This window comes from Microcebus murinus, chromosome 8, assembly GCF_040939455.1.
Source record: "Microcebus murinus isolate Inina chromosome 8, M.murinus_Inina_mat1.0, whole genome shotgun sequence".
Taxonomy (NCBI): Eukaryota; Metazoa; Chordata; class Mammalia; order Primates; family Cheirogaleidae; genus Microcebus; species Microcebus murinus.
This window is the reverse complement of record NC_134111.1, coordinates 53,870,174-53,883,698: the sequence shown is the minus strand read 5'-3', so window position 1 is coordinate 53,883,698 and position 13,525 is coordinate 53,870,174. Positions and strand designations below refer to the sequence as shown.

The window sequence follows — 13,525 nt, the reverse complement described above, 5'->3', positions numbered from 1 at the left end:
CAGCCAGATGCTCAGTCTGGGCTATAGGAAGTAGAAAGTTCTGACTATTGGCCTCTCCAGTCTCCTTTGTAACTCTTGACTTTGGAAATGGGAATTCAGCCACTGAGAACTTCTTGATGTGCAGCTTCCTTTCTCAGAGAACACTAACACTAACAAAGTCTTCAGGTCACTTTTCCTCTTCCTTTTTTGAGGACAGGAGACAAAAGAACACGGAGATCTCCCAGAAGTGTCTTAGCTTTACAACATTCCCACAGTGGGCACCAACCCTTGAGTTAGTATGCAGTCTCCACAACCACTGCAAAACTAGGGCCCTTAAGGCAAGGAAAGTATTTCTTTAGTTACTTGGATATTTGGAAGAGTACTTTTCTCCACTTAAACTGCTCAGATAATTGTCCATAACTTGCTGTGTATACACAACCTGTAAGAAGTATTATTTTTAAAGGTTATCAATGTAAATGAACTCTTGTAGCATGATCAAGAAATTCCAAATAGAGGAAACAATCATTTTTAAAGAAAGAAGATGAAGAGTATAAGGAAGAGAGTAGCATATTCTGTGATTTTTATTACAAAAAAGTTAAAATCTTTTACATGCTATGACATTAAATGTCGTATATAAGCTGATTGCAAGCAAACCTTTTAAAATATATACATACTGTATATATTTACATTCAAGTTTGAATAACTGATGTCAAGGTGTAGTTCAGGTTCTAATCTTTACCCACCCTGTGGATTTGTTCAGCTAGTAACTACAAACAGCGATTGTATCTTCACTCAGGCACATGGAGAGGTAGAAACTGCTCTTGAAAGAACAAACAAAAACAAAACTGCAGTGCAAATGTGAAGATCATCATTGAAGCAGCTTAGCCACATCAAGGAGACCCTAACTAGCTTTGGTCATCTCAAGAAGCTGAATACACGTAGCCTTGTCCTTTAAATTAAAACCAGAAAAACTGGGCAGGTGCTCTACTGAGCACATCAGAGGTTGGCAGAACTCAGGAACTAATGGTCTGCCACTCTGTACCCAAGAATTGCATATGACTAAGTTAGGCAACATAGCAGCAGAGCTGGGCTGGCAGCTGGGCACCTTTTCCCTGATAGGACACAAAATATACCCAAACAAGTGGCTTGCAAGACAGCAAATGAGTATCTGTACATACAGCCTAGAACTCACAAGCCAACTAAGATACTTCATTTCCCAAGTGAAATCCCTACTAATTTCTGCCCTCGCCCACCTGGGTTTTAAACTGAGCTCCTAAGTCTAGACAGGGGTGGGGTGGCCTGTGCCTTCTTCAGGCCAAGGTTTCTCAGCCTCAGTACTGGACCTCAGGAAGGCTCTTGGGCCTGAGAAGGGCTCCCCGGGTTCTTGCCAGACTTAGTGGGGCTTGTTCCAGAGAGGGGAAGTTGGAGGGAGGCCACAGAGGCGGCTGTGGCCAGAAGCCCTTCTCGTTCCCTTTTCTTCTGTTTCATCCTGCGGTTCTGAAACCAGATTTTGACTTGGGTGTCATTCAGCTGCAAGCAGTTGGCGATCTCGATGCGTCGGGCTCGAGTTAAGTACTTATTGAAATGAAATTCTTTTTCCAGTTCTGTCAGTTGCTTGGTGCTGAAATTCGTGCGGATCGCGCTGGAAGGGCTGGCGGCTCCATAGTCGGCGAATTTGCCTGCAACAGAAAGACACAGCGTCAGTGGGGCAAGTTGACGCTGAGACAGAACATGAGCGACCAGTGGGGCTAGCGTCAGAACCAAAGTCACAGCGCAGCCCTCCTGGTCTCTACGAACACAGCTGCGCCAGAAGCGCTCCACGAAGAGCTCCTTTCTGTCATTTTCTCAATGCCTAGCAAGCTTTCTGAGCCGGGACTCAGGGGATGCTCTATGGAATTCTCCTGCTTTAATAACGCCCAGGAACGCATTTCCTCCTTAAAACCAAACTGCTGTCTAGGAAGACAGTGGCAACACGCTCCCAGGGCAATTCCGCGGAGGAGACTCCATCCCAACCCCCGGTGCCTCGGCCCGAGGCCCACGTACTTACTTTTCTTAGGGGCGTTCCTCTTCACTTTCATCCACTCAAACGTGCTGAAGGCGGCGGGGAAGCCAGAGGCGGGAGAGACGGACTTGGGATAGGCGCCAGGGGCGGGGGACGCGGTCTGAAAGGCCCCGGGGTGGCCGTCGGCTGGCTCTTTGAGGCACGCCGGGAAGGGGCCAGGCTCGCCTAAGGCCGCGTAATCCACCTGGCCGCTGAGGAGGAAGGAGCCGCCGCCGGAGAAGACGGCCGAAGTGGCGTAGTGGACGTGCCCGTCGTCGGCCGCCCGCCCGAGCGCGCCCGAGAAGTCGTACGCGGGGCCGGACCCCAGGAAGCCGAAGTCAGCGCCCCCCGCCGCCGCCGCGGCAGGTGCGGCGCCCGGCTCGTAGGCACCCTCCAGGGTGCAGGGCGAGTACCTGGGCGCGGCCGCGGGCGGCGCGGGGGGCTGCGCGGGGGCGGCCGGGGGCGCAGGCGCGGGGCGGGCGGCGGCCAGGGGCAGACAGCTGACGAAGGCGCCGTCGCCGCTGCCCAGGGGGAATGCAGGCTGCAGGGCCACGGGTCGGGCGTCGGCGCGGCAGAACTTGGGTGCGAAGCTGAGCACTTCGCCGCTGACCCCACCGCCGCTGCCGCCGCACGACACGTACTCCAGGTAGGAGCTCATGCTTCCAGCACGCCCTACGGAGCGCGCAGGCCAGGGCCGGGGTGCGGAACCTGGCCGGGGCTGGGCAGGACCGCCGCCGTCTGCGCCGCTCCGCCTGCCCGCTCTACCCGAGCTGCCCTCGCCGAGCCATGGCGAGCCAGCCGGAGGTAAATAGTGGCCTAATATACCGGCGGGGGCGGCCACGTGGCGCTGGCCAGCCAATGGGCGGCTTCCCCGCACGGCCCGGTTCCGACTGGAGCGCGGCTCCTCGCGCCTGCCCCGCCGCCAACTTAGCCAAAGCAGGCGAGGGCCGCCGCCCAGCGCCCCCAGCCCGGAGGAGAGCCGCCGCCGCCCCGGCTGCCCGGGGAAGTTGGGGCGGGAGCGCAGGAAGCCTGGTCCTCGGACAGGTACTGGGCGAGGTTGGGGCAGAAAGGCAGGACTGGCGGCTCGGGTGATGGCCAGGGCATGGAGCGGGGAGGGCTGCTTCCGTTCTTCTGGATCCATGGGTGGCTAGTCCCTCGGGGTGATTGTGGGCGTCGCGGTGTGGAAGGGGTTAATCGGGAGCCTGGCGCTCCGCCTGTGGGGATTGCTCCTAGCCCTTCTCCGGAGAAAGCAAAGTTATTCCTCTTCCCTTTTCCGAGTCCTCTGAGCTTTCGGTTTTCTTGGCACTGATGTCATCCCCCTCCTAAACCCAGAGCAGATGTTTGGTTTTCCCTGGTTCCCCTCTTCCCTACGACTCACGGGACTGCATTTTATGCCGTAAGTGCTGTGTGGCTAGGGCAGGACAAAAATCTTCACTTTTTTACTGTTTTCTTTTCACGTTACTTCACAGCATTCCCTTCAGCTTCTTCCACCCCTTGCAATTTGTGGCGGCATGATGAGGGCTAGTGTTGTAGTGCCAGGCTTTGATTTGGACAGAAGATAAAGTTTCTGCCTTGTGGGGACGTTTAGCAGACTTCCCCCTCTGACCAGGTTGTCAGAATAAAGAATCCACCGTCGTGGTGGAACATTCGTTGTGCTCCTATTTGGGAGGCTGGCACAGGCACGGGTGCTTGCGCTGGAGAGTGCAAAGCCTTCCCAGGGCTAAGTCCAGCTCAGAGGTTTGGACGGCCTTGTACCTTGAAGCAATTAAAGCTTCTGTTCCATCAGATAAGTGCTGTGTCGTCTCTTGCGAGTGAAATCTGAGGGCTCACAATGTTAATGGGCTCACGTCTTTCCCTTGATAATAGGGTTTGTTTACTGAGTATAGAGAGACGGGAAATAAAAGTGCAATTGGCACAGGAAATGAAGAGTAGAAAGGTTACAAAGAGAAGCTGTACATTGACAATCATTCCAACCTTCCTTGGGTATTTTTTGTAATGCTTCCCTTTTTAGGGCTGTAAGAAAATAAATTAAATAAATAGAAGTTATTTACACACAGTAGTAATGATAGTGGGTTCCTAAAAGAAAATGAAAGACACTCTAAAGAGTCCACTCTTAGCTTATTCAAGTGCCCTTGAAAACTTGATCTATTACAGCCTGAGTTATGGTAACCTAGGCTTTATTATTGTTTCACTGATCCACTTGTCCTGAAAGAGCTATTTGAACCCTTGCCTAAAATCCCACTCTGAGGAAATCTACAGAATAAGAGCCATCACAGTCCAGGGAGCAAGTTCTTTATAGGAATGTGGACTTGTGAACAAACTGAGCCAAAAGTGTAAACTGTTGGTGAGGCTGAAGTTGAGCCAAGATAGGGAAGGGGGTGGGGGTGGACATGTAGGAATGAGCTCAAAGCCAAAGGGCTCTATGGTTCCTGTACTACTGGAGTCCCTGAGTTTGACTGGGAGATGGAATCCTGTGCTGAAAATAGCCCTTCAAGTTTGATTTTGCTACTTTTGTCCTGTGCCCAATCAGATGACAATGGTCCTAAATAGTTTTTAAGAAGAGAAAAATAAAGGTTCTTCCCTAGCACCCTGGTCAGGAAATGATAGAGCTCTTTAGAGCTAGCTCAGCCTTCAAGTGTAGATGTATTTCTTCACTGCCCTCCTTCCATGCCATTAATGCAGAAATAGAGAAGCATCAGCAAATAAGATGGTGCTGAGTTCACAATGACCCTACTCCCCCCTTGACTAGATTTTAATAGGCAGTTTTTGCTGCAAGATATCCCAGCTCTCACAATGCTCTCTCACATGGTACTTGTCCTATCACAACTCCTAAGCCCAGAAGGCCCCATGGGTCAAGAAGTTTAGCTTTGTAAACCTTTTCGGGAAAGACATCCTGGCAGCTTCAACCCATGGGTTAAGACAGAAAAGCCAGCCTGATTGTCTGGCAAGTCTGACCAAAACCCATCAAATTTAAGAGCCTTTTCTCTAAGGTTTCAGGTAAAATAGGGTGCCTAGGCACCTTGGCAAACTTCATGCAACAAAGACTAGGTTTTTTCTGCTAAGTGTTTTGGGCAAAGGTTGGGTCCTTCCTGAGGCAATTAAGCCTTGACTTTGATGGACCCATGAGCTAGCTACACTATTTCCCTCAAGCAAAAATTTTGGAGATTTAGCCTTTGCTGAGGGAAGAAAGTGTCCTAAAAGAGTGAGATTTTGGGTTTTTTTAATTTTCAGACCCAATAGCAGTTCACTGATAATTGCTCACAAAAATGCTACATTCTGTTGATCCTTCTCTCTACTCCCTTTAATCTCCAAATCCTTGGCATATCCCACACTTGGAGCTCAGAGTTGGCATCTCCACTCCTGGGCTGCTGCTTCATTTACTAAGGTTAGAAATCAAGACTCTCTGTCATCTCATACTCAGATCGAACAGATGTTTGCCAAGGATTTATTTTATTAAATAAGGACATTTTCTTGGGGGAAGGTTAGGCTGGGGAAAAGGACATTTTCAAACCAAAAGAACAAGATACTCATTTCTGCCACAGGTCTTAGCTATACAATAAATCTGCTCTAGAATAATCTTAGCCTATAATTCTCTAAGGAGAAATTGAAAGATATTATTTAGGGGAAATGTAGGAAGATGTGAATATATTAGGATAATTTTAGTAACTTTAAAGTTTGTCTCTTAGATGTTCACTGAGTATGGGAGAAATGTCTTACTAATTTTATTACTTGTCAAGCCCGGAATTCCCAAGGGTCACTTGCCCTGCTGGGTCCTGGTGCTGAGTTCTCTGTGGGAGGTGACAGCAGAGGGGCCTGATTTCCAGGTTGTGTTTGATGTAGGAATGCTTTGAAATCTCTCCCATCCTGCTCACCACAGCAGCCACTCCCTACCCACTACCCCCTCCATTACTACCTTTCTCTCCCATTCTAATAGCAAACTTCTTTTCTACAAACAGAAGTGATGGAGGGTGGCAGTCAAGTCTTCTGTGTGTTGAAAGTTGTTCCCAAGAAGCCCCTGGCAACCCCCTCCACAAGCCCTACTATGTTACCCCTTGGATACACTGGAGCACTCTTGGCTCCACAACCCCAAAGCATAGGAAATCTCTTGTTTTAGGGGGTGAAAAAGAGGGGAGTATCATTTCTCTTGATCTGTATTAAGAGAAAATTTAGATGAAAATGCAGTTCTCTATAGCATCCTTTGGTCATCCTAGGATGGAGATGAAAGGGGTTCTAAAGACAGGAATTTTGAATCTGTTGGAAGTCTGATAACATGACCCTCTCTGAGGAAAACAGTTAAAAGTCAAGCTATTGCTTGGCACATGGTAGGCGTTCAATAAATGTTTGTTGGATAGAAATAAAAAATGGACAGAATGGTGTGTCTTTACCGTGACTCATACTGGCTAACGGATATCTTTAGATCTTTGGTTCCAAAACCACTTTGTGTGGGTGGGAATCACCACAGAACCTTGTTTAAAAGTTCAGGTTCTGGACAGGCATTTTGGCTCAAACCTGTAATCCCAGCACTTTAGGAGGCTAAGGTGGGAGGATTGCTTGAGGCCAGGATTTCAAGACCAGCCTGAGCAACATAGCAAGACCCTGTCACTACAAAAAAAAATTTTTTTAATTAACTAGGTGTGGTGGTGCATGCCTATATTCCTAGCTACTCAGGAGGCTGAGGTGGGAATGTTACTGGAGCCCAGGAGGTTGAGGTTACAGTGAGCTATGATTGTGCCACTGCACTCCACCCTGGGTGACAGAGTGAGACCTCTGTCTCAAAAAGAGAAAAAGAAAAAAAGTTCAAGTGCCTTGGTCCATCCCAGAAATTTTAATCCAATAGGTCAGACTCAAGAATTTTTATTTTTTTATTTTTTTGAGACAGAGTCTCACTCTGTTGCCCAGGCTAGAGTGCTGTGGCATCAGCCTAGCTCACAGCAACCTCAAACTCCTGGGCTTGAGTGATCCTTCTGCCTCAGCCTCCCGAGTAGCCGGGACTACAGGCATGTGCTACCATGCCTGGCTAATTTTTTCTATATATTTTTAGTTGGCCAATTAATTTCTTTCTATTTTTAGTAAAGACAGGGTCTCACTCTTGCTCAGGCTGGTCTCCATCTCCTGACCTTGAGCAATCTGCCTGCCTTGGCCTCCCAGAGTGTTAGGATTACAGGCGTGAGCCAGTGCGCCTGGCCAAGACTCTTTATTTTTAACAAGCCACTTGAGCAATCCTAAAGCAAAGTTCTTTGGAAGTACACTTTGAAAAATTTTGCTTTAGGAGTTGGGGTTGGGAGGGGGCAATGTGGGGAAAAATGAGATGTTTCTATGGGAGGAACCATGAACAGTAAGAGGTCCTGGCTAGCTGGCCCATGAGTATAACTCGAAAACTATCCAGAAGTCTGCTGGGTGGCAGGGCAGAGAGGTCAATGTCAAGCTCCAACTTAGGTCCAATTGGGCTGAAGTTCCAGAAAATATCCTTAAAAAGAGTTTAGTAGGAAGTTTCCCAAGTTTTGCTGACCAGTTAGTGCTTTGCAGAGACAGCTCACTTCTGCTTCTTGCCACTTCCCTAGTCTTGGCTTTGATGACACCAGTGTGGTGGGAAGGGAAAGAAATTTGTTTCTTCCAGTCTTCAAAGCAAATTTCAAGTGGTTCTGAGGCAATGGGAAGAAGAAAGGAGTTGAGAATAGGGATCTCAAGAGGGAGGATTCAACTCTCTTTTCCTACCATCTTTCTCAAATTGTCTGGAATGTGCATGTGAGCCACAGGGATCCAGAGGGGGCCGAATGTCCTTTGACATAAGCTGTAACTCTTCCTCTGGCTAAAGGCTAACCTTTCACAGCCTAAGATGTCAAAAGTTGAAGAAACCTTAGAGATAAAATACATCAACCCCTGATTTTAGAGGGAAGTCACTTTACTCAGGGGTTAAATAGTAAAGCCACCCTGCAAAAAATGAGGGAACCAGCTCAGTTCTGCTGACTCTCCACAGTCTGTTGCCTTTCCATGGTCTGCAAAGAGGGAGAAGTAAGGCAGCCACTCCTGTGCACTATGGCAGGCCTCCATCTCGAACAAGCAGAGCAATGTTGCACAAAGCACCCTCACTTCTGGGAGAGCACACAGTCAGGGGGACTGACTGAGAGGCCTGCTGCCCTCCCCTTGGGATTTGTTTGCTAAACCTGTAGACCAGACTTTTGCAGCCCTAGCATGAGCTAATTAATTGTACAAGAGAGGGCACAGATGCACCTGGGTCCTCAACCCCTTTACCACCAAGCAAGGTTAAAGAATACCCTCATTTCCTGGGTTGATTAGCACCAGGGCACTGTGGGGACAAAACAAGAGGTGTCCTAAGATTAATTTCACTGGATAGAGCAAGTACAAATAAGGAAATGTATGAATACACACAGGCACACCCAGGTCAGTTACACTTATACTAACTTTTTTGTTGTTGTTGTTGTTCCTTTATTTGTAAAATAAGTAATAAATTTAAATTGTCATGGTCCCAGGATTGAAAAGATACAAAGGGCTATGCATTGAAAAGGTTTCTGTCTTGTCGCTAGCCACCTAATTCCCCTTCACATAGGCAATCAGCTTTATTAGTTTCTTGTCTATCTTTCCAGAGATAGTTTTTACCTAAAGAATTCACACACACACACATGCACGCACGCACACATATAATCTCCCTACAGTTTTTTACACACATGGTAGCATGCTTGATAGACTATTTTGCACCACGTTTCCCCCCCCCCCTATTGTATCTTGAAGACCATTCCATATAAATACATATAGAACTTCCTGGTTTATTTTTACAACTTCATTCTGTTCTGTATACACTGACCACAATTTATTTAGCCAGTCCCTATTGATGGGCAATTAGTTTGTTTTCAATCTCTTACTATTGCAAACACATAGTCAAGCTTTTTTTTTTTTAACCTATTAGAAAAATTCCTGTCAGTGAAATTACTTAGTCTAAAGGTATGTGCACTGGAGATTTTACATTTAGCCATTTAGCCAAACTACACTCCATAGAAGTGTAGAATCAATTTACACTTCTACAAGCAACATATGAGAGTTCCTGTTTCTTCACACCCTTGCCCAATCAGTGGGATATTAAAGTTTTTGATTTTTGCCAAACTGATTAAGTGGGAAATAATCCTTTTTATTTACCCTCATAGCATCTCCCAAAATGTCATTATTATTTATTTGATCCTTTCATAATTCTGTTTTACACAGGTAAGATAAACAACTTGCTGTAGTCACACCTGGTGTGAATGGCCAAAGTCAGAAGTCCAACACTCCTTCCTATACTACACTGTTCCACACAGGGCTGAAGGAGCTTCAAAAGAGAGTGGGTGGCTTCAAGAATTCCCTGAAAAACACATGATATAAAAAAGAAAAAAAAAGCACAGAAGCTTCCTGACATCTGCTAAGAGGCCTCCTCTTTAGTGGTCTGATACCAGGACCACATTTCTGCATGAATTCTCCAGAGAGTAGCCCTCAAAAGCAGAGGGGCTCTGATTAGCAATCTGATCTGACCTAGTCCTAAGCATTAGCTTGGATTCAATATCTGGGAAGCAGTAGAGTGTTGCTTTTAATTTCCCTGAGACTTATTTCTCACTGGCTACCAGGGATCTAAGTGTTAATCAGCATGGTGGAGGTGAGGGTATGTTTTCCCTTGGTTTTAGCTTTATATATGGCCACTTGGACCCAGTGAAGGTAATAATACCTAACACACACACACACACACACACACACACACACACACACACACACACACACAGCTCTAATGATAAACCTATGATGTAGATATTTTTATTGACTGTTTCAATGATGAAACTGAAGTCCAGAAAGATTAAGTGGATTGCTTAGGGTCACACAATGTATCAGTAGCAAAGCAGAAAATACAGTGTAGACCTGAAACTGAACTCATTAGATTCCCTTACAAAGTCTTCTCTTCTCCCTCTATTCATTTTGGTGAATAGCCTGACTATTCACTCAGGCCCTCAAACCTAGGGATTACCATTCACAACTCCTCTGTTACTCATCAAATTGATTGGCAAACCCTGTGAATTCTACCCCTTAAATATCTTTCTCTTCATCCTTATTAGTTCCTCTCTGCTGCATTATTGCAGCCCCCTCCTTTTTTGTTCTTCTTGCCTCCTCCTTACTCCTTTCTCCAGTCAGACACAGTATGCCCTAGAAATAGCTTTTGAAATACATAACTTCAAGTCCCAGCTTAAACCTTCAGTGGTTCCCCACTGCCTATGGAATAGGTCCAGACTCCTTTTTATGAACTCTATATGACCCCCACTCCAAACTAAGGTCTCTTCTAAGCAAGACCATGCTCTCTTTCCTCCTTGCCTTTGCATGAATTGCTCTCTCTGCCTGGGATATCCTTCCCTCCTTGGCCTGAAAAACTGTTACTCTTTAGGAAGCCAAATTTACATCCTCTGAAAATCCTTTTTTGACATTACAGTACTTAGTGGCCCCTCTTTATTTCAGGGTCATTTGGACCACACCTGTTACAGCACCCATTCCATTGTTTTAGGATTCATTATTTCTCTCCCTGCCAGATTGAAGAGCACAAACCATTAGTGACTCATCTTTGTATCCAGAGCCCAGCACAGTGCAAATAGGAGCTGTTTGGTGGATATTGGTGAAAGCCAAGGGGGGAGGGATAGACTTAACCAGGGACAACAGGACCAGTATTTTCATTGCTTCATGAGTTCAGGACACTGGGTGAGCCTTAATTCTTCAGTTTATACCTATCTGAAGCAAAATGATAGAACATTTCTCTGAAGCAAATTAATTTCTACCCAAGAGGATGAGGAGAGAAAAGGCTGAGGAGAAGAGAGGACAAAGCTAGAACTTTCTGTCCTTCAGGGGCTGTTTCCTGTGGGCTGAGGCAACAGATTAACTAAATTGAGAAACATCTCAGCTGATGTACACCAGAAAATATGGAAAAGAGGGACTAGGCCAGAACTTTGTTAGGATTTACAAAGAGGACAGCATGTACCAGTCCAGAGGGGGTGTAAACGCTTCACCGCTCACTCACTCCTGCTGTAAACAGCTCTAAGGCTAATGACTGCCTCTAGAAACCTGCAGAGGCTATTCCTTTGTGGTGTTTCTAAAGGAAACCAAAAGAGCTAAAGTAAAAACACTCGAGTCTTTCCTGCACACTAGAAAAGAGAGGAGAGGGGTATCACTGTGGTTCGTGTTTTAAGTATATTTTTATTGTTATTTCAAATACCATTCAAGTTTAGTTCCAAGTTCAACAGTAGTCTTACTTTACTTCCTCCCACACAAATACTCCTGCAGGTGGATAGATAGGGGCTCTTAAATAAAACACTGTTTGCAAGAACGTTTCTTTGGGATTTTTCTTGCCCTGTCTTCAGAGATGGATTCCTCCCTTTCTGGGGGTAGAGCACCGTTTAACGGTGCTGCTTGGTCAAGCAGCAGGTGTATTAGGGACAGGAGAATGCAGGGTCACTGTGTGTCAGGGGCGGGCTTAGGTGCGGGGGTGTTGGGAAGTCCCTGGGTGCCCTGATGAAGCTGAGGTGGGGGCTGGCCGGCCGCAGTGCTGTCGGCCAGTGTGAGGAAGTGACCCGCCAGCGCTTCCCTCGGGCCTCGCGCTGCCCTGGCTACGTCGTGGGTCCCCGGCGGGCACCGGGCGGCGGGTCGCGCCCTGCGTTAGAGCTCAGCCTGCTCGCCTGCGTCTCCCCCGCTTGCGGTTTCTGGTCGGATCCCAGCTGGCCCAGACATGCTCTGAAGTAGGAGGAACTGCTGTCTAGCGAAAAGTGCACACAGGGTGATTGATGAACTCTTAATAGGACAAACCTCTCCCGCTCCCCACCCTAGACAGACACACACAGAGAAATCCTCCACCCAGCCCCCTCCCCAGGTCTCCTAGGGGGTGAGAGGAGATGCGGCCGCCAGCCCTTAGGGTGATTAACTCACCTTTTGTCTTTCCGAAAGTGTTCCAGGTGGATTGAGGCCCACCCACCTGCCCCGCCGGTAGCCTGGCCCCTTGCGCGCGCCCGTCACACGGCGGCGCGGACTCGAGAGGGCCTTTGTGCTGCGCGTCCGCCAGACTGCCCTGGGAGGCGGCAGCTTTTGTTCCCGGCGGGGGACAGAGGCGTTCAGACTCCAGTTCCACCTCAGCCCCTTCCCCAGAATGTCCCCGGGTCCAAGGACAGGTCAGGACTTCCTTTATGTGTTCTCTGAAGGCGGCAGGGGTGGCGTCTTCAGTGCCCCAAAGAGTAGCAGAGGCGGGAGAGGGACCCTTGTACCAGCTCCCTAAGAGCTCAGCTCACCCAACCCACTTTTCCACTTGGCATTTGCAGAGGTGGTGGAGAAGAATGGTATTTGTAGGGCAGCACTGTGAACAATAGAGCCATCAAAAGGCCTTCTCCTCAAATGTCAGGGATACTCCTCGCCCAGCAAGCCCTCCTGGCTGGGTTTTAAGGCCTGCTACCCAGATGAAAACACATTGTCTGTACCAGAGCTCTCCATGAATTCCTCTTTAAAGTAGGGTCTTCTCCTCTATCTCTCATGTTAAAACCCTACTTCTTTTGTGATTTTCCTTATATTATTCTTCCATAAAAATTATCCAGATTAGCCATAGGAACTAGTTAAGACACTTTGCCACATACTATAGGACAAGAAGACCCATGCAAATAGCTTACACCTTACAGATCTCCAAGGGACCCTTCACCTGCCTCTGCTACTGCAAATGATTGGGCATCCATCTACCTTGGCTCTTCCCTTGTGTGTGGAAATCTTTTGTGTATTGTTTCATGCTAGACCTGGTCTGAAAATGGACCCTTGGATTGTCTTTGTACTTTTGAACTTTCCAAAGTGGGTGTGAGACCTGAGGGAAGTATTCAGGAATGGGCTTTAGGACAGGTACATAAATCCATTTGACACCAACCTTGGACCCCAAAGATAAGCTGGAGTAGAAAACAAAGGCATGATGAGAACTAACATTTAATCCTCTGTGATGATCCTTTCCATTCACTATCCTTTCTCTCCAGCACCACCAATGCAGTAGGTTCAGAGGACTCACCTACCCAGTGTTTTTTCTCTCCATCTAGTCATTGCGCAAGAGAGATCTGAGAGCCAGCCCTCACAGCTGGTAAAGGCTTGGCTGGTGACAGCCCAACCTCAGCTTCTGGTGCCCAAAGTGTCTAGGAATAAGTAGAGGCTGCTCCCCCAGCCTTAAGTACACACCCTCTCTGGGAAGTTGCAGTGCCTTGAAGTGGTCAGGCCATAGGCCTGTGCAGACTGGGCCTTCTGCCTCTTCTTGCCTTCACAAAATTCTGTTCTTCCTATTCTTTTCTTTCAGTTTCTCAAAAAAGGACTAAAGTAATGCCAAGAACTCCCAGATGAAGAGGATCTTCCTAGACCTGTTACTGGAATTAACCACTTCTTGACATGAGAAGGAAGTTTCAGCTAATTCTCAGAATAAAGTCCAAATGGGCCTGTGACAGTCCCTTGAATACTGAAGGTGTAAACAAGCTT

The 13,525-nt window shown here is 47.5% G+C and overlaps 1 protein-coding gene and 1 long non-coding RNA gene across 2 annotated transcripts; one reads left to right on the top strand and one right to left on the bottom strand.

Annotated features, from left to right (window-relative positions):
- Positions 1 to 498: 498 nt before the first annotated feature.
- Positions 499 to 2,811, bottom strand: HOXD1 (homeobox D1). Its single transcript, XM_012753431.2, has 2 exons — positions 2,027 to 2,811; positions 499 to 1,658 (listed from the first exon to the last, which is right to left on the bottom strand). The coding sequence occupies exons 1-2, from the start codon at positions 2,676 to 2,678 to the stop codon at positions 1,324 to 1,326; spliced, it is 987 nt and encodes a 328-aa protein (XP_012608885.2). The 5' UTR covers positions 2,679 to 2,811; the 3' UTR covers positions 499 to 1,323.
- Positions 2,812 to 2,944: 133 nt separating this feature from the next.
- Positions 2,945 to 13,496, top strand: LOC142872359 (uncharacterized). The gene is made up of 2 exons (XR_012920573.1): positions 2,945 to 3,064; positions 13,350 to 13,496. It is a non-coding gene; the product is annotated as an uncharacterized LOC142872359 (long non-coding RNA).
- The last annotated feature ends 29 nt before the right edge of the window (positions 13,497 to 13,525 follow it).

Excerpts from the sequence above, each read along its gene's own strand:
- HOXD1 (XM_012753431.2), bottom strand. The coding sequence starts at position 2,678 with ATGAGCTCCTACCTGGAGTACGTGTCGTGCGGCGGCAGCGGCGGTGGG. Across the intron at positions 1,659-2,026 it reads GAGGAACGCCCCTAAGAAAA|GCAAATTCGCCGACTATGGA; the intron begins GTAAGTACGTGG and ends TTTCTGTTGCAG.